Source organism: Falco cherrug, chromosome 14, assembly GCF_023634085.1.
Source record: "Falco cherrug isolate bFalChe1 chromosome 14, bFalChe1.pri, whole genome shotgun sequence".
NCBI classification, from domain to species: Eukaryota; Metazoa; Chordata; class Aves; order Falconiformes; family Falconidae; genus Falco; species Falco cherrug.
The window spans coordinates 6,582,175-6,600,692 of record NC_073710.1 but is presented as its reverse complement, the minus strand read 5'-3'; the positions used below and the strand labels follow the sequence as shown (position 1 = coordinate 6,600,692).

The 18,518-nt window shown below is 45.1% G+C and overlaps 1 protein-coding gene across 5 annotated transcripts in view; it reads right to left on the bottom strand.

Moving 5' to 3' along the window:
- Positions 1–11,441, bottom strand: part of SALL1 (spalt like transcription factor 1) — a 24,153-nt gene extending 12,712 nt beyond the window's left edge. The window contains exons 1-2 of one of the 5 annotated variants that reach the window (XM_027813162.2): positions 11,340–11,441; positions 2,902–2,994 (exon numbers count right to left, since the gene is read on the bottom strand). In XM_027813162.2, coding sequence (XP_027668963.1) covers positions 2,902–2,977 — 76 coding nt within the window. In that variant the 5' untranslated portion in view covers positions 2,978–2,994; positions 11,340–11,441. Of the gene's footprint in view, positions 1–784; positions 980–2,901; positions 3,418–5,691; positions 5,929–11,339 lie in introns of those variants that run through there. The other 4 variants (XM_055726693.1, XM_005444600.4, XM_027813165.2 and 1 more) reach the window with 4 other exon arrangements.
- Between the last annotated feature and the right edge of the window lie 7,077 nt (positions 11,442–18,518).

The window sequence follows — 18,518 nt, the reverse complement described above, 5'->3', positions numbered from 1 at the left end:
CATGCACAGGATTTTACAAGGGTAAACTTACTTATCCATTGATTCCACCAAAAATACATTTTAAGTGGAAAGTCCTCCTGGTAAAAGTGAACTGCATGAGCTTAGAACTTTTTTAAAAAAAGAGAGCGCAGTAAAAAATAAAATAAAATAAAATAAATACATGCTGTTGCAGTCTGAGGAACATTTTTTCATATGGATCTTTAGATATGAAACCATAGCAGAAAGTTTTAACAAACCAGAATTCAGATCAGATGCAAGAAATTTTCACGGGGCCACTCTATTCATTCGTTCAAAATACTGCCCAGCCGTACCTTGCTGCAAGTGTCTTAAGGACCAGCGATGCTACATTTGCCTGAACCCCGCGAAGATGAATTAGCAAATCTGAATTCACAGTATGAAAGGAGAAGAAAGGAGCGCTTGGAATTTCGAGGTTTTGTTTTGCAATTTCAAGGCATATAATGCAAACTCGCCCTCGCCGCAGCTCACCCACCCTGTCTTGCTCAAGTGTGAAGCTGCTGCCAGGGCTGGGGACCCCGGAAAGGCGGAGGGTAGCTCTATGCTAATATTATTACAGCGTTCTGAATCCTGAAACACCATTACAAAACACACCCTCTAGGCAACTTACTCAAAACTTATCGTCTAACCGTGTAAACCAGCCATAACCTAAAACCATTACAAGAGAAGGGCGGGGGAGGCTCCTACAGCTTTGCTAGTAAAGCACACTGCTTTTCCTGGGAAACCGGTCCGTATTTTTTAAAAATAATAAACTTCGTTGTTTACTTACTTAACTTACGATAGCCAGGCAAACTAAACAAAAGCTTCATTTCCATGCCATCATTTCAGGGAAAATCCAACTTACTTCAAATACATCCTTTAGCAACAGGCAGGAAAGCTGCTCAGTTAACATTCCTTTCTCCCACTCCCACTGCCTTTCATTTGAAAATAATGTGCAAAATCAGATCAAAAGGATAAACACAGAAGAAAACAGCTGCTTTTAAAAAAAGATACTCGGAGCTGTTTTGACCTGTTCCATCTACTAAACCCAAAAAATAATTAAAAAAAAAAAAAGATAGCGAACGTCAAAAGATGCAATAATACGAAGCGAAGATGTGAAAAATCCCTCTCTGCTTTCCCAGCAAGATAATTTCCATCTCAGCTTCCCCTTTCTCCGCTCACTTTTGAGAAGTTCCAAATTCTTTCCTAGGAGGCCGACGAAAGCCAAATAAAACCCTAACGTTCTCCCCAACTCCCGCTCCAAACTGCAAGCGGAAGTAGAAATAATATCGCAAGAAAAAATAAATACGTTTAGTGAGATGAGAAAGGGGATCGCGCTGAGGCAGCGGCAGCAGCCGGGCGCACCCCGAGCGCACCCAGCGACTTTTAGGAAACGTTTCGGCGGAGCTGCGCGGGGTAGCGCCTGTGGATTCGCTGCTTTGCGGAGGGGGCGTCCCGGGGAATTTGGGAGCCGGGTAAACGCTCCCAGAGGCAGGACAACATCCCGTAAACTTTCCGACTTGATTTATCGCGCGCAGCCCGGGACCCCCTCCCCGCCCGTCGCCCCCGCGCCAGGCCGGGCGGCAGGCACCGCCGCAGCGCAGCGGCCGCGGGAGCGGAGGGCCCCGCGGCGGGGCTACGCCGGGAAGGGGGGGGGGGGGTGTCCGAGGTGCTTCTGACCGGCCGGGCCGAGCATCGGAGGGGGCACCGCCGCGCCCCGGCCCGCCCTTACCTGCCCGCCCGAAGCGCTTGTGCCCCACGGCGCCCTCAGCGCCTGCCGCCGGCCGGTCCCCCCGCAGCCCCCCGGCGCTCGCCCTCCTCATGGCCGCTGGGGGGGCCCGGCCGGCCGGCGGTGGGGAACACGGAGCACGCTGCTCCCGCCGCCCCCCGCCCTCCGCTCCCGCCGACCACTTGTCAGCCCGCGCCCCGGTGCAGGTACGGGCAGGGGCACGTCCCCTCCGCCGCTGGCAGGGCTGCGCCGAGCTCCGCCGAAATCCCCCTTTCCCCCGGAGGGGGAGGGAGGAAAAAAAAAAAAAATTCACACGCTCCCTCTCCAAATCCTGGCGGACACAAAGCCAGCGTTTATTCCTCGCTCACTGACTTGGAGGGGAGGGGGAGAGGGAGGGAAACAAAAATAAAACACAACCTTAGGGAAAGAAAACGAGCCCCCGCGCTGCCCGGGGCTACCGCGCTGGCGGCCGCCGAGCCCCTCTCCGGCGCGGCGGCAGCTCCCGGGACGGGGCGATCCCCCCCGCGGCCCGGCCCGGCGGCTGCAACTTTTCCGCCTGCAGGAAGCTTTTGGTGCGGCTGGAGGCTGGGGCTGCTCGGCGGCGGGGCAGCGTCCCCCGCTCGGCGGGGCTGCGGGGGAGTGGGGGTGCGGGAGCGCTGGGGTCCGCGGGGGTGTTGCGGGGGGTGGGGTGGGGGGAGAAAGTGGGTGCTCGGGGAGGGGGTTTCCTCCCCTTTCGGGGGGCCGGCGCGGGCAGCGTGTGTGGCCGGACGGGGCAGCCGTCCCGCGGGGCTCGGGGCTCCACCGCCCCGCCGCAGCCCCACTTTGTTCCCCCGCTCTGCGGGGCGCGGAGAGAGGCGCGGGGGGCGCGGATCCATCTCCCGCGGGCTCAGGATGCCAGACCGCCCCGCGGGGGGAGGGCGGAGGGAAAACATCAAAAAACGGAAAGAGTTTGGAGTTTCGTTAAGAAACAGGCGAAACAAAACGCTGAGTTAAAAAAATAAAATAAAAGCCGAGAACTTGGACCAAAAGCCCAGAAGGCACCCCCCCACACGTAACTCCGGGAGATCCAGCTGTCCCGCTCCGCTGCCCGGCGCGGTCCCGTCTCCCCGCAAGGTAAGTTGATCTATTTTGTGTGTGTTTGTGCTAAAATGTGTGCGAGGGAGAGGAGAAGAACTCACCATTTCGCTGGGATAACAAGGCCAGATCGGGGTCGGATTGGAAATGCTGAGGCTTCGCCTGCTTCCTCCGCGACATGCTGGCTCAAACATCAGCTGGGGCAGAATAAAAAATTACTAAAAAAAAATCTTCTCAAAATTACGGAAATCGAGCCTCCCCCCCCCCAGCCTCCCCAATCCTCCGCGCACCGCGCATGTGTCCTGCTATAATTATGATTATCAATAATGCATTGCGATTAATCATAGAGGGGCTCTTTGAAAGGCGATTGGCACATGGCCAGCTCTATTCAAACCAGCTCGCCTTAATCAATTAGGCGCTGATTTGCTGGAGACCCTTGTCTCTCCGCCGCTCCCACCCAATGAGTCGATCCATGTGGCAGGAGAAGGGGCTGGATTTCCCCAAAGCTGTTTGGATACAGTTTAACCCTCTTAGCAACCAGCTGGGGCTGCATCGCGCCATCCCGGTTACTATAGGAATGTGTCTCCCCTCGCCCCTTCCTCCAGCCCCGACGGGCTCCCCGCGCCTCCCTCCCTCGGTTTTGCGCTGCATTTCACTTTTTTCTTTTTTCTTTTTCTTTTTTTTTTAAGGAAAAAAAAAAGCTTCCACCACCACCACCCCGCCTCACCCAAAGCTCCGACCCGCGGAGGGAGGGCAGGGTAAGCAATAATCGATGGAGGGGAGGACGTACGGCTGGGGGTGGCCGGCGGGGGGCAGCGGGGCTGCGGGGCGGCCCCCAGCAAGTGTCTGCGCGGGGCGAGCCCCGCTCCCGCTGCCGGCCCCGCTCCCGCTGCCGGCCCCACTCCGTGCTCCCGGCCCCGCGCACTGCAGCTCGCTCCGTTCCGCTGCTGCAAAAAGTTTCGGCTGTTTTTTTTTTTTTTTTTTTTTTTTTGTGGTGATGGTGGTGGTTTTTTTCTTTCTTGTTCTCGTCCCCGCATTTGCAAATAAAGATCCATTTTCGCCTTCCCCCAGCTCTCGCCCGCCCTCCCCCCCTCTTTCCATATATCACGGGCCCGAGGGGTGCTGAAAATAGGAAGGGTTTGTTTTTTACCTCACACGTTCCCAGGACAATTAGGGCGCCGCTGGGAGCGGCGGGCGGACCCACCGGCCGCTCCGCCCCCGCCCACCGCGCCGCGCCGGTTGGCTGCGCCCCGAGTCAATCCGCCCGCCGCCGCCCGGGGAAGGCCGGTGCGAGCGGCGGCGAGGCCGGGGCCGGGCGCTGCGCCCCGCTCCGCGGCCCCGCTCCCCCCCGCCCCTGCTCCCCCGCGGGATCACTCCTGACTTTTGTTTCCCTCCGGGGCGCGGGAGACCGAGCGGGAGCGATGCACATCTGCCCGCCGGAGGCGCCCCCGCGGTGCGGAGCCTGGCGGGCCCCGCGCAGCAGCCCCGCGCAGCAGCCCGCCGGCCGGCCGTGCGCGCACGCTCGGCCAACTCGTGCGCGGCGCTGCGCGGCGGGCCGGTGCGGGCAGGCGGGCTCTGGGGTTGCGCCGCGCAGCGCCCAGCCCGTCCAGCCGCCCGTGCGCTCCCTGGGTCGCCGCTTGCGCCCGGTGCCCGGGTGCTCACCGCGCCGGGACCGCGCGGGCGCCGTACTCCTGCCATCTGACGCTACAGCATGCATCCAACTTTTACGCCCGGGTGTTACTTGCAGAGGAGGAACCTCTAGCAAACAAATTCCACGCTCTTGAAAGAAAAAGTACAGTTGCAAAGAGGCTACAGGCAAGGCTGTTTTTAATGTCTCGCCTGTCCAACGGTACACGTACACTGTGGGTGAATGGCGTGTGCTCCCTCTGCGCTCCCGGCGCTCTCTGCTCCCCGCACCCCTTCGCCTGTCACTCTGCTCCGGGCACGAAAAGTTACTGGGTAAAAGCGGCTGAGCTGGGAGAAGTGGGAGCGCAGGCGATTTCTTTTCCTCCACCCTGACCCATCTAAGTGCTCTCTCCTCCCACTCCCCCCGCTGGATTATTTACTCTTCTACAGAAGCTACTCCTTTTTCCCGTATTAATATTAACAAACTCTCTGTAAAAGCAAGAGGCTGATCAGATACAACTCATTTCAATTTCAAATGAGCCGGTAAAACCTAGACAGCGAGCGAGAGGAGAAGGGAGAGAGGGAGAAACCTTCCCATTCGAGGAACAGGCTCACTGGCGTTTTCTTCTCATTATTAAACGAAAGAGACTGTAAAACGCTTAGCAAGAAGGGTGAAAAACCCAACAGCCGCAAAAACCCAACCAACCAAACGCATACGAACCGAAAAAGCCTCCCAGGTGCCACTCCAGTATTTAGTCAGCGTTGCAAAGTGGTCACTGACGCTTCTTTTCATTTCTGCACAGGGCGAGCCCCCCTCCCTCCCCGCTGCATTTGGTACAGTAGATTTCGAGAAAAAGACAAACGAAGCTATCAGCGGGGATGATGTTGAAGAATGAAGATAATAATGTTGCTATAGGTGGTACTTCACATGACATTATTTTTCACTGAATATTTAAAGAGACGTTTCGGCAGAGATGGATACACTCAGCACAGGCTGTCACCCTCTTTACCCTGAGACAGTGGCAAAGAAACCGAACCTGAACGTATAGAAACGCACACGTTACTTATAGCTAGCCACAAGTAAATGCACACAAAATACCCACGCGGATCTATTTACACATCTGTGTCTGTATTTCTAACTGTATCAATCACTCCATTAGCTTCCCACGGTTTCTAATCTAGCCGCTCTCCCAAAATTATTCGCGTTTACAGTTTCATTACACATTTGTCGATTACGCTTAAGACAAATTTCCCCAGATGCGCGGTACCTTTGCTTCGTGGCTGGAAAAGGGCGGCCGTGGACCGGTAATTAAAAAGCAACAACAGCATCAACAAGAAGAAAAACAGTGGTTTAAGGAAAAAGAAATTAATCTGGAGGAATTAAGTTTGATAACTTTTTTTTTTTCGTTTCTCTTCTCCCTCGCTAGTGTGTAAAGCGGCGCCTGGTATTTCATCTCGGACCGCCTGATTATTTATTGTTTGTTTTCCTCTCCTTCGCCGGGGGCCGGGAGGGGTGGGGAAAGGGTGGGGGCAGAGCAGCATTGCCAGGGCTAGAGAAAAATCGGTCCTTATTGTTGTTTATAGCAATACATCAATTAAACGTCATTGTCTCTTAACAGAAGTTGGGAGAGTTCACAAGCGTAAATACTCTGATCTTGGGTTTTCCCTCTCGAAGCGCAAATGACAGTGACTGATATTTTTCCCTCCCCGCCACACCTTGGAGATTTCCACCCCCACCCACCCCCCTCCCGGATTATTCTTTTTAATGGAGGTGGGAGGCTTTCTAATGGGCTCCAATGCAAATCAGCCTGGCTGGAAGACACCCGTGGTGGGGATCGATCTCCAGTTCATTGAGATGAGCACTGAAGGGAGATGGTAAACAGGGGATAATTTGCAGTTCATTCTGCTGAGAGACGATTTCAATGAGATGCAACACACCAGACTGGATTATTGTTATTAAGGTTTGCCATCAGACACAACACCCTTAACACCCAGGGGTTAAAAGCTACACAATCCCCACGTAGATACAATACATCGTTAATAACGACCCGGGAGTGGGGGAAATCCGATGGATTTCATATTTTCTGCAGGTTTCCCCCCCAGCAGCGGGGAGGCGGCGGCGGCGCCGGGTCAGCCCAACCTGCCGCTCCGCCGCGGCTCCGCGCTGCCCCGCCAGCGAGCCCTGCGGCCGCGGAAACACCGCCGGGCGCTCAGCGGGGCACTTGTGCTTCCACCCCCAACCCCCCCACCGCCTTCAATGTTCTCCTTTTGCCTTTTTCTCAACTAAAAGAGATGCACCGCACCAGAGTTCCAAACGTCGCTACAGATGACCTCTCAAGTAAGCCGTTTTCCAGCTAACCCAGGTTACATGTATTTTAGAAATGTGTGTAATTAGGGGCTTCCAGATGCTGCAGTCAGCTGGGAACTTGGCTTTGTGCTCCGATGGATAATAAACTTTTGAGACAGTCCTGGGGCGCAGCTACCCTGGGGCAGCGAGCACCCGCTATCTGGAATTGTTTTATTATCAATAGCCTGGATCACGCTATTCAATACCGACACTGCAAGTCCTGTGACTGTGTGGGTTTAGGTATGACTACTTTCTACTTTTGTGGACACGTTGTCAGCTCCCCACCCCCACCACCTTGCTTTTTCTCTCTCTTTTTAAAAAAAAATTGTATTTATTTTCTAATGTTAATTCCCCGAAGGGGGGGGGGGGGGAGAAAAAAAAAAAAAGGAAGGAGGGGGGCACCAGAATTGAATCCTTCTCCATTATTACTGACAACTAATAATTGATCATTGCTCAGAAACACAAGCTTTTAGCCGCATAATTGAATCGTAAGCAATACGGGTTGAGCCAAAGGAAAAAGAAAAAAAAAAAGCACCAAAAAACCAAAACATAAAGGGAAAGAGCCTCCCACCCTCTCTCCCCCACATCCTAGAGAATCGCAGAGATGGGGAACTCCCCCGCCCCCGAGATAAAAATGAACATGACTAATGCCATAACCGGCCAAGGTGGGATTATTTAATTCAATTCTTTCTTTACACATTTGCTGCCTTTTGTTTGACCTGATGGCTGGCAAATTTTTACACCTAGCTCTCCCTTTTGAGTTTATTGATGAAGGTGCTTCTGAAATGATTATCAAGAGATTTACAGCCATCACTACCCACCTACGGGAAAAGTAGTAAAATCAATCCCTCAATCAATCAGACCCCTCTGTGCATATCTTTTTAATCTGCTCTTTTAGCTGTTTTATTACAACACGAGCATTAAATATGTTTGTTTCAAATTTAACACGAATGCCTCCGAAGGACTCTGTCAATTTAGACATAAATCATGAAGTAAACAAGCTGGATGGAAAATCCTCTTTCACTGGCACGAGAGTTAAAAACCAAGGAATAAAAAAATAAATACCAGCAATATCCCACATCAATGTATAGGCAACTAGTCCGTGTGTACAGCCCACAAGGCAGAAAAAAAACACATACAGAAAGATAAATACGCAGCACTGCAAAAGACTTCCATGCACTTTTACATGACTACACAGAGAACCTAGGGAGTGCCAGTAATTACAAATATTCTTACATCCTGAATCCTATCATTATTTCCTTTATTTGATATCTTTTTGTTTTTTAATAGCAGAATGTCTTATTTCCCATGTTAAGAAATAAGCTTTTTTTTTATTTTATTAGGTACCATATACTTCAGAAAATGTCCTGATTTCAATAGTATTATTGATCCCAGGGTATTACTCTATCCTTTATATACCCTTTTTTAGGTTAAAGAAATAAATTAGAGGGTATTTCAGGTAGGCTGCTTAGGTCAGAAATCTTTCCCATTGATTTGTTACACAGTGGTCATCAGGTATGGACAGAATGAGCCTATGAGTTCTACAGAGAACCAAGAATTTCATTTGATGCCACAGGGGAAGTTTTCTCTGCAAGCCACATGCCTTTACATCCCAGTTTAATTCCCTGCCCCCCCCCCCCCCCCCGTTTTTTTTTATATCCTAGTGTATCACAGCCATATAAAGCCACCATGTGCTTCCACCAGAAAAACAGAAGTTTAGAAATGAAGTGACAGATTTCTTGAGCCTTAGATACAAAATTTTAAAACCATTCTGGGCTGCAAAGGCATATTGCAATGTCTCTGATCACAGAAATAAGTCTGGGTAGAACAAGAACAACAACAAAAAAAATATGCCAAAATATGTACATGTCAAAAGAAGAATCATGAAAAAGATATTGAATTGAATATTGAAAATATATGAATCAGAAAAAGATCTGATATTGAATGATGGGATACAACTAGCTATCAGCCAAGATTTCCTCCAAATATCTTGCTTTAAGAAAAGCACCTTTGTACAGTAGGAAAACTTCACAGTGACAAAAACTGTGCACCCAGGTATCCATGCACCAGAATCTTAGTGTTGATTCTTAAAAAAATATCATAGCTATCATTTCCTTATCAAAGTACTGTTTAAAATAGCATAAAATGTAGAGGTGGGAGCCTTTTAAAAGGAGATGAGGGAGTAGGACTGAGGGATGTATTTTCCAGGATATTTAAGGAAAAAAGTGTGTTCTTTAAAAAGTGTTCCCTTAGGATTTTCTTACCTTTGAAACAGAATTGTACAAAAATTCTGTAGTCTGTCAAAATACAAATACAAGGCCAAAATTTCACATGGCACTTTTCTCTGAAATATAACTTACAGATGATTTTCTACAAGGTAATCATACAACAAAGTAAGACCTGTTGTTTTCACAAAGAGATTTTCACTGTCAAACCAGATTTACAGAGTATGCATTTTTATTTACATTTTAAGGTTTTATTTTAATCTGGAGAATATGCAGCGATTATGGGATAAACATGTCTCAAACCTCAGGGGAAATGTTGCTTGTAGAGTCCCAAATTTCTTGACTGATGAAATGAACCTGACAACGCCTCTCATTTTCATGACATATTTTTGATTCAAATACAGTGGAAGTATTTGTAAGTAAATACATTTTGTTTGCATAATATTAAGGTGCCCTGATTAATGCATGGTGTTTACAACGTGAAAATTGTCATACTCTTTGCATCAACACAAGAAGCTGGCTTGGCAGCTGCTAGTTGCAATAAAGTCAATGCCTCATGAATAACGTTCTGCTTTCCGTGCCTGAGCTATGTGGAGTCCTCATTATCCACCTTTTGCCCCCAGTATGGTCCAGCCTGTTCACAGAACGGGTCTGCAAAGGCATTGTGCAAAACATACTGCCCTGGGTGTAAATATGTTTGCTCACAGTCTTGCACAGACGTTACCTGGGTCCTGTGGGGAGCTCATTTCCTCCTGGAGCAATCTGATCCCCCAGCCACAGTTTTGCAGTTTTCTTTTTTTCCCATTAGTGATCATTTAAAGTTCAGATGGCAACAGCAGCCATCACCTACCTCAAAAGGTAACTCCAGGAGTTTCTGATTTCTTAGAATAATTCTGCAGCAGTGAAGAGGGGAAAGAGTTGAGCACTGAGCTGCCAGTCAGCTCGTACTGAACTGTCAGCAGATACTACATCAGTGACCCAGAGACAGCCTTGAAAACTGCTGCTCCATAAACCCAAGATCATCCAGTTACCACTTAGAAAATGAAACTCACAATTTCCTTTCCTTCCCTAAGAAAAGCTCAAGTCACATGATTCGGAAAGCAATCCTCAAAAAGAGACTTTAAAAAGACCCTTCCTCACAAATCCAGAAACCAGATTTGGGCTTGGAAAAACTGTTTTCATTTATATGGTAAGCTTGGACTTTCAGCCTGGCTGTACAAGTTATTTCTTGAATCCTACCCTGAGTTACATATTCTGGGTTTTGGTCCTTCTTCATTGAACTTCAAATTCCTTATCAAATGGAGTGTCCAGGATTGCAGAACATATTTATTTGCATGTTTGCTGCAGTCCAGCTGACTCTCCCCAGGACTGTACACAATCATCAAGCTCATCTGAGCTCGCTCCTCGCCACTCACACCATAGAACTAACACCTGAAGAAGAATTTAAAGCTTGAGTAAGTTTTAGATCATACTAAAGGCACTTGGTGCAAAAATCCTACATGCAAAGACAAAAGTAGTCCTAGTCTGTACTGGTTCTGCGATTCAACCATCATTACGTCATGTACATACTGGAACAGGCAATGAAAAAGGGGGAGAAGAATAACTGAGTATAAGAAAACAGCACATTTAGGAAGAACCTGCATCAAACACCCAGTGCTTATTCTACATCCATTTATAAAACTCAAAGATGCATGAGACACTCACTTCTGAGATCATGAAAAGCCACTTTTCTTGTTCTCAGAAGCTTGCAACGCAACACTCCATCCTAAACACATCACTGGTGAAATCCCTCCTTGTGCAGAAGGCAGAGCACTGGCAGGGCAGCATGGACAGCCTTTCAGTCTAGAACCGCACGTGAGCACATTTCCAGCAGGGGATAACTGTGGTAATCACATAGATTGTTTCTGACCACCGTCTGTCACTGCCCCACACCCGGGAAGCACTGTCCCACCAGCTGAGCTGCGGCAACTCCACTGGGCAGGTGGGCTCTCCCAGTCGGTGTTGTGCTGGCATTAGCAAAAACGTTTGTGTGGCATTCTTTGCCAGCAAGGGATGGAAATCTCCTGTGAGGGGCAACAGTGCATGGTACGGTAACTTCTTAAGCTGTTCCAGCTCTTTGCAAATAAAATACGTGACAGACCCAGTCTGTACAAAATGATTTCTGAGAGGAGCTGTATCCGTGTGAATGCACCAGATCAGGCCCATTACCAACTTCAGACGCGCATAAGCAACTGTTACACAGAAAAAAAGGTCTATAGAAGGCACCAGTAACAGCGATTAGTGTGTAAATACCATGTCTTAGTAAGATGTCTCTTGTTAACATGTTTAGTGGACAGTTGCATACCTTTGCACTTCCATACATTTCAGAGCTTGAAGTCACTTGCTTTACTTCTAAAAGTCACTCAACCTGGTTTCTTCTGCAGTTGAAGTAACTTCCATTTTTACGCTGCACAAAAGCACAAGCAAAGCTATAACACGTAAGAATAACAGTTTCATGAAAACAAATGCATTATGAACATACTGAATGAAGTGGAATTAAGCAAAGGATATATACGGTTCATTCCCTCCCCTGCCTTCAGTACTGCTCCTTCCAACGCTGCACATATGATCTCACAACACAATAACATCACTGCACTCACTCTGTTCAAGCAGTACCAGTCACTTACTCTTTGTTTCACTCCTAGAATTTCCTAATAGCAAAATTCAATTTCAGCCGCTGCTGCTCTCCAAGGGCTGCCAGTCCTGCTGCTCCTTTGCCCCACTGGTAATGGATTGCTCTAAAGCAGGACAAGACCAGCCGGTTGTCAGCGATGGAAGTCACACTGAGCAGAAGCAATTAGGTAAACTCAGTGCAAAGGTAAAAAGTGAGATGGAGTGAGCCTAATGGGGGAGAGATAGGTAAATGTACATTCTGGGCCAGCACTGCCACCACCAGCCACGAAACGCATGCAGCTGCCTAGGGCTGCAAAATGTTTAGTAACACTTTCTTGTGCTAGCGACGGTGCCTCGTGAGGGGCCTACATTTAATGTTTTGCCTAGAGCAACAAAATCCTGTAACTGGGGCTGGCTGCCATATTCAGGGAAGCCTGCAGGAATTGCTTGCTGGTGACTGGGAAAGCACTCACCGCTTCTCTAAGCAAAACTACTATGACAGTTCAGGAGTAGAGCTCCTTAAACCACCTGTTCAAATCTGCTAATCACAGGTAATCTCGGCTCTTCAAGGGGATTACTCAAAGATGACACAAATACTAAATAACCAAAGGCAAAAACTGTTACTGGCAATTTGCATCCATTTTTTTTTGTGATAGCACACAATTATTTTTGCGATAATTGTAACCACTAACACGACACAGAAAGTTCTCACGGGATTGACTCTCCTTTCAGAAATGAGCTGTAGAATATGCTTTGCATTTCCTATTATTCTGCTTCCTTATTGTCATTCTCATAAAATCAATCAAAGTGATAACTGGAATGTCTAGGAACAGCCAGAATTTAATCTGGAAGAATTACACACAAGTATATCAGCACTGGAAGTGTATCTGCTTAAAGGAGCTATGTATCACTACGGGAAATGCAATGTTCTATGCTTGAAGCACTGGCATATATCTAGAAGATTATACTAATTTCAGTGTAGAAAGATGACATTATGGAATTCTGCTTGAAAACATGCATGTTATGAAACTATAAATAAATACATGCGACAAAATTTGAAATTAATAGAAAAAACTTTCATTTTATGACAAATCATATTGTAGATGTTTACACTGTATTCAATAAATATTAGCCATAAACCCTAATCTAACCCCAGATTTTGCCAGGCTCAGGAATTTGGGAAAATCCAGGTGTCAGCCCAGACTTTGTAACCCTTTGACTGCCAATCCCAATCCTCATTTAGGTAGGTAAGTCCTTGGTGGTGGGGCCACACGGCAAAGGACCAGGGCCAAAACTGCCTTGGAGGCACTTGGCCTCAGTGCTCCAGTGGTCCCGTTTCCCTGTGGATCCTATGATTTCCAGGATGTCCAGGAGGTTTGTGTGTAAAACTTGACACGTCATCATCTTAGAGGAACACAAAGGAAATTTTGTAAAGTTCCCCTTAAAGCATTTTTTTCAAACTACATGATGTCACTGGAGAGGGATTTAGTCTATCCCAATAAAAACAGTTGCACTTTCAATACATAGCACACAAACTGATCAAGTGGCTCAACTGCGATGCGTTCCAGATTCCTTGAAAATGAAAGGTTGGACCACATGATCTTTGAGGTCCCTTCCAACCTGGGCTATTCTATGATTCTATGAAAGGACAACACAATTTTACATTGGACTATGTTATTTGTGTATTTACTACTTTATTATATCTTTCAAAATCAAATAGCCAATATAATTTGGACTTTATTGTGGAAAGAATGAAACTGCTTGACTGACACTTGATGGTGAATAACTGCATTAGAAGCTCTGGCTCTTTTATTTCTCTTTCACTCAGAAAAGGGCAAAAAAGTCTGGATTTGTTCTGTAAAAAATTGCAATACTGCAGACTAAAACTTTCCTTCTCAATCTAAAAACTTTCCTTCTCAATTTAAATTCATTTTAAATTGTTATGCTTTACAAACTTCCAAATGGGATTCTAATTGTTGACAGACATTTTACATTACATGTGTCTATCACTTTGATTTAATATGCATTTTCAATGAAATTTAAAAAAGGCCTCTAAGGTGGCAATTTAACAGCAAGACATGCTGTGAATTTTAGATATAAAAAATACCTAGTTTTCAAGGGGGTTTTGTACATGTGAAAATGGCCCTCCAGAAAAAAAAAATGACAAAAAAAAATAAAAATCAGAGAAAATCTATATGGCAGAATTATCAGAAACTAAATATCTCCAAGAATATTACCTACTGTTTTAGTCAATCACAGTCATCAGAGGCAAACCAGGTTTTACATTTATGCAGCATTTCGATAGTGCATATCAAAAAGTATTAACCATGAAAGAAATAAAATGTATTTGGAAATCCTGTATCTGGTTTATTACATCTCATGACCTGATTTAATTTTCTTCTACAGAAGACCTGCATTAAAATGTCTGTAAGTAATAGGTACTTCTTGTCAACTTTGATAAGAGACATTTGAAAGGAATTCCAAATGTATTCTGAAAGATAAGAGCAAAGCTAGCTTTTCTGTGCCCCTAAAAGAGTAGCAAACAGACCTAGGAGAGCACACAAGCTACAGGAAAGACCTGTTCTATATCAAGTCTGCTTTCAAAATCATCAGAACTGTGGTTAACGTATAGACCCTAATCTATAGACATTGACAGCAATGTGGGAACAACTGCATCTTTAACTTAGAATTTGTCAAACAAAATATTAGCTACTTTTAAATACTTGCACCTTCTTCACAACTCTAATACAAACATCTTGGCTTTGGTTTATTTTATATAAAAAGCTTTAGATCATCTTGTTTTAGTGGTCCTGCAGGGTGTCCCAAAACCTACATTCGATGGCAAGAGCAAACATCGTTAAACTTCAAAGGCTGCCAAAAAGTAGTTATTTAGATTCAGGGGAATCATTTCAATTAATCCCTATGTTTGTGTAGAAAATACGTAATGTAATCCATTTCTCTGTCTCCAGCTCCAGGTCACTTACCGTTGGGGAAAAAAAAAATTGCTTTACTAGAGTTTTCTGTCTTGAAAAACTGGGGAAAAAAATGAAGACTTCATATCTTTTTAAAGAATTCTGGCTGAGTGATGTTGAGAAACAAATATTACAATACACAACTGTGTACTTCTATCTCTGCATAACTGCTGTTAAAACTCGCATACACAATAGAATTCTTCAGTGGGAGCCGTAAAACCAGATTTTATGTATGTGTGTATATATATAAATTGTTTTTTGGTTGTTTTTTTTTTTAACAAAAGAGCCAATTTTTAAAAAATCTTTTATTTTAATGACTTTCTGCCTTAGCGCCCCAGCTCAGCTGAGTGCGGTTGTGCTACAGAAAACTCATGGCCACCTTTTAACATATCTTCCTTTTTGCTGAGCCCCACTTAAAACTGGGGAGAAACTTTAACAGCATGAAAGGCTTGGGATTTAATTTAATTTTTACTTTAAAATTAATCAGCTCTTCAGCTGAAAGAAGCACGCAGAGCATACTCTGTCAGAGGCACCGAGTCAAAAATGAAAGGAGTGAGACCCTCAGCTACTGTAAATCACTGTGATGCCACCGAAGCCAACAGGGCTGCGCCAATTTAGACCAGCTGAGGCTGGGATCTAATATTTGTGCTGAAACGCTGAGGCTATAGCTGTATCCCTGAGCTGTATAAATATTTGTTGAAAGCTGACTGTTAGGGGGCAGGGTGGGGATTGCTCATTAGCAAATAGGACCCTTGTCTTTTCCCCTTTCTTAAGGCAACCTTCCTTTTTTGTGAAGCGGGAGTTTTGCCTACGGAGGACAGATATGACCCTTCCTTGTGCAGCGATTATACTGCCTACAGTGAAACAGTGATTTTCATCTGGGCTTTTGAATGTGCACCCGTCTGCCTGTCCAGTGCCGATTCACGCAATGCACTGTACATGAATGGCCAGCAATGTTTACAGAGAGAATTAGTTTGACTCCAACTCTCTAGCCAGAAAGTAATCAAAGGGAAGAGCCAAGCTATTCCTGAAATTCCAGCTTCCCTAGCTAGAAACTGCCTGCTCAGCCTCGCTAATCAGCGTATTAATGTAAAATGTACATGTTCTATACTGGAGGACAATTAATAACAGCAGTGATCCCGAGCAGTCTACACACATTAACTATTCCACCCTCAATACTACTCTTGTGCGGTGGGCAAGTCTGATTGCAGCAAATGGTACAGAGACCCAAAAAAGTGAAAATGTCTATCAGAAAGTGATTACTCCACAAGCTGTAGTGTGGTGTGATTTTTTTTTTTTTCCTAACTTAAATTCCAGTTAACATTTTCTTTCACTTATTTCAAAGCCAACACATGTATTCATAGACATATATTCAGGGCTCTTCTTATGGAAATATTTTTAGTAGGGTTATTCATAACCCGTGTCCCTATAGTCTTGGAAGCTCTGGTTTATTTTCTCACCAACCATCCTAATTTAAGCATTCAGCAACATCAGAACTATCTTCAAAATAATCTCATCTTATAAAACCCATCAGCCTTTGTTAGATTTAACATAAACATTATTATGGGTGAAAACAATGTTATTTAAGCATTTTGTTTAGGATGGTCTGAAACTCAAAATGGATCACTGAGATTTCCCTCAGCAAACCAGCCTTCTTATCTGAAAAGCACCACTTCATAAAAAGCTGGGGATGTCTCAGAGCCAAATTGTTTGCTCCTGTAAATGGTTAGAGCTCCGCATAGGGAAGATATGAAATAAGGCTCTGTTGATTTTCCAGCAGAGCATCTGAACCACTTCCCTCACCTTACTCAGTTAAAACAGAATTAAATGAGAAATAAACCCTGATTAACATGTGAGCTCTTCATTTGAGGCAAATTGGCATAAATCTACTGGATAATATCTGACTTAAGCAGAGTTATAACAGGACTTACCACCAGGAAGATCTGGGCCAGAGTATTTTAATGGTGATTTCATGTGGGTGGGTGAGAACTTGATTCTTCATCCTTATTCAGGCTGAAAAAGGAATGCACGACAGAGCTATAGATTAGTTGAGAAATTGATTTTTTGCAGGGAGGGAGGCTAAAGAGGCTCAGTTCTTCCAAAATTAGCAACCTCGAGTGTGGTGTATAGCTCAGTTCAAAAGGCAAGTGACCATGATGCTGCCCAACACCTCCCCATCTGTACCATAGCTGCACCCAGCCCCCGTTAGCTTTTATTTCCTGAGTAAACTTGCAAATCCAGGAGTGGCAAAAATGGATAATATCTGAATAAAATAGCTTGGCAGGGTATCTTTGACATTGCCTAAAACCCAGAGGTTAACAATTAGTTAAATTTAGCTGTAGCTTCTCTTAAGTAGTTTAAACATAAGTCAATATTTTTGTCTTTTGTTGTCTCAGGGTTTCTACAGGAGCACAGAGACTCTCATCAATGATCTTTCCACACTTTATAGCATTATGCCTTTGTACTATTATCCATCTGTACCCTTATCTAATGTGTTATCAGCTGTATGAAAATAACTATTGGCCCCTTCGCCCCACAGCAAGTATCAATAGGAAGAATGACAGTGGCTAGTTTGCACACTTGAAATGGTTTATTTGTTGCAATCCTGTGCACAAGATGTTTATCAGCAAGCACCAGACAGCCATGCAGAAGAAGGAGCCTTAATTCTGTCTGAGACAGCCTCTTATTGCTATTGATAGTTAGCATCAGTGTCCAGTCTGAGAAATGGAAGTGCTGCAGGCAACTTCAGTCAAGACACCCTATTGATCTACTGCTTCCTTTGCATCCCTGAAGCTAGAGAAGAAAAATAAAAAGGGGAGGAAAAGCTTGCTGTATAAGGGGCAATGCAGCAGTCTATGGCTTACCATCATTCAAAAGGGGTGTGTATGTGCATGGATATTCCTGATATTCAGTACCTCAGACAACTGTAAATCACACGCACAGCCATGATAAATATAAATGTCAATGTGTTGGAAATGTCCTTTATATAAGAGGTGTCACTAGAACTACATTTTTAGCATGAAACATTTTTGCTGCTTTTTATTTTTCATTGACTTATTGTGCTTCTGTTATATCCTGTCTAACACAATCAATCTAAAGCATAATATCTGAGAGTCCTATTCATAAATAATACATATTTGGGTCATTTTCATTTGTATTCTACAATGAAGATTTACAAGCCAGAAACAAAACAAGAAACAATGTGTGGAATGTTCTTATTCAGTGGATAAGAATATATTACTGTGATCAATTAATCTGCTTTTCTCTGCATTAGGTGGACATCTTTATGGTACATCCATAAGGGTTTATAACTTAGGAGAGACAGAATCAGCTCTAAGGCTCTAACATAAAATGCCTGTAACTCAGAAAAGAGAAACTTTTCCAAAGTTTTTTTTTCCAAGGAGAAATGTGTTATTTTTGGCAAACTCAATCACAGCAATACCCCATCTATCAACATAGCATGTTGCTCTGCCCTATATACTACCTTTCACATTAAATGAAACAAAAAATTGACTACATTATACCTAGCTAAAAGTCAAAATAATAATTCTGGGGAATTCTATAGTGCCGTTCATCCAAAGATAGTTACATTCTACTACAAACCATGCAAATTCATTCTACAGGAGGGCAAACTGACACACAAAAAGGTCCCAGCTCAATTTTTTGCAGCCAAAAGTTAGGAAAAATGAAATAAAAAAAAAAAAAAAAAGCATGCATATAAATTGCAGGAGCAAGTCATAACAAGAAAGGTGAAAGAAAGACTTAATTTGGTATATAGATATCTCATATAAGAAACTACAGTCACCTGTGCAGTCACCAGTAGAACTAGCATTCTGATGATGGGCCGTGTCAGAGGAGCAGCAGCAATGGCCCAGATGTTTATGTATATTGCCTGCACA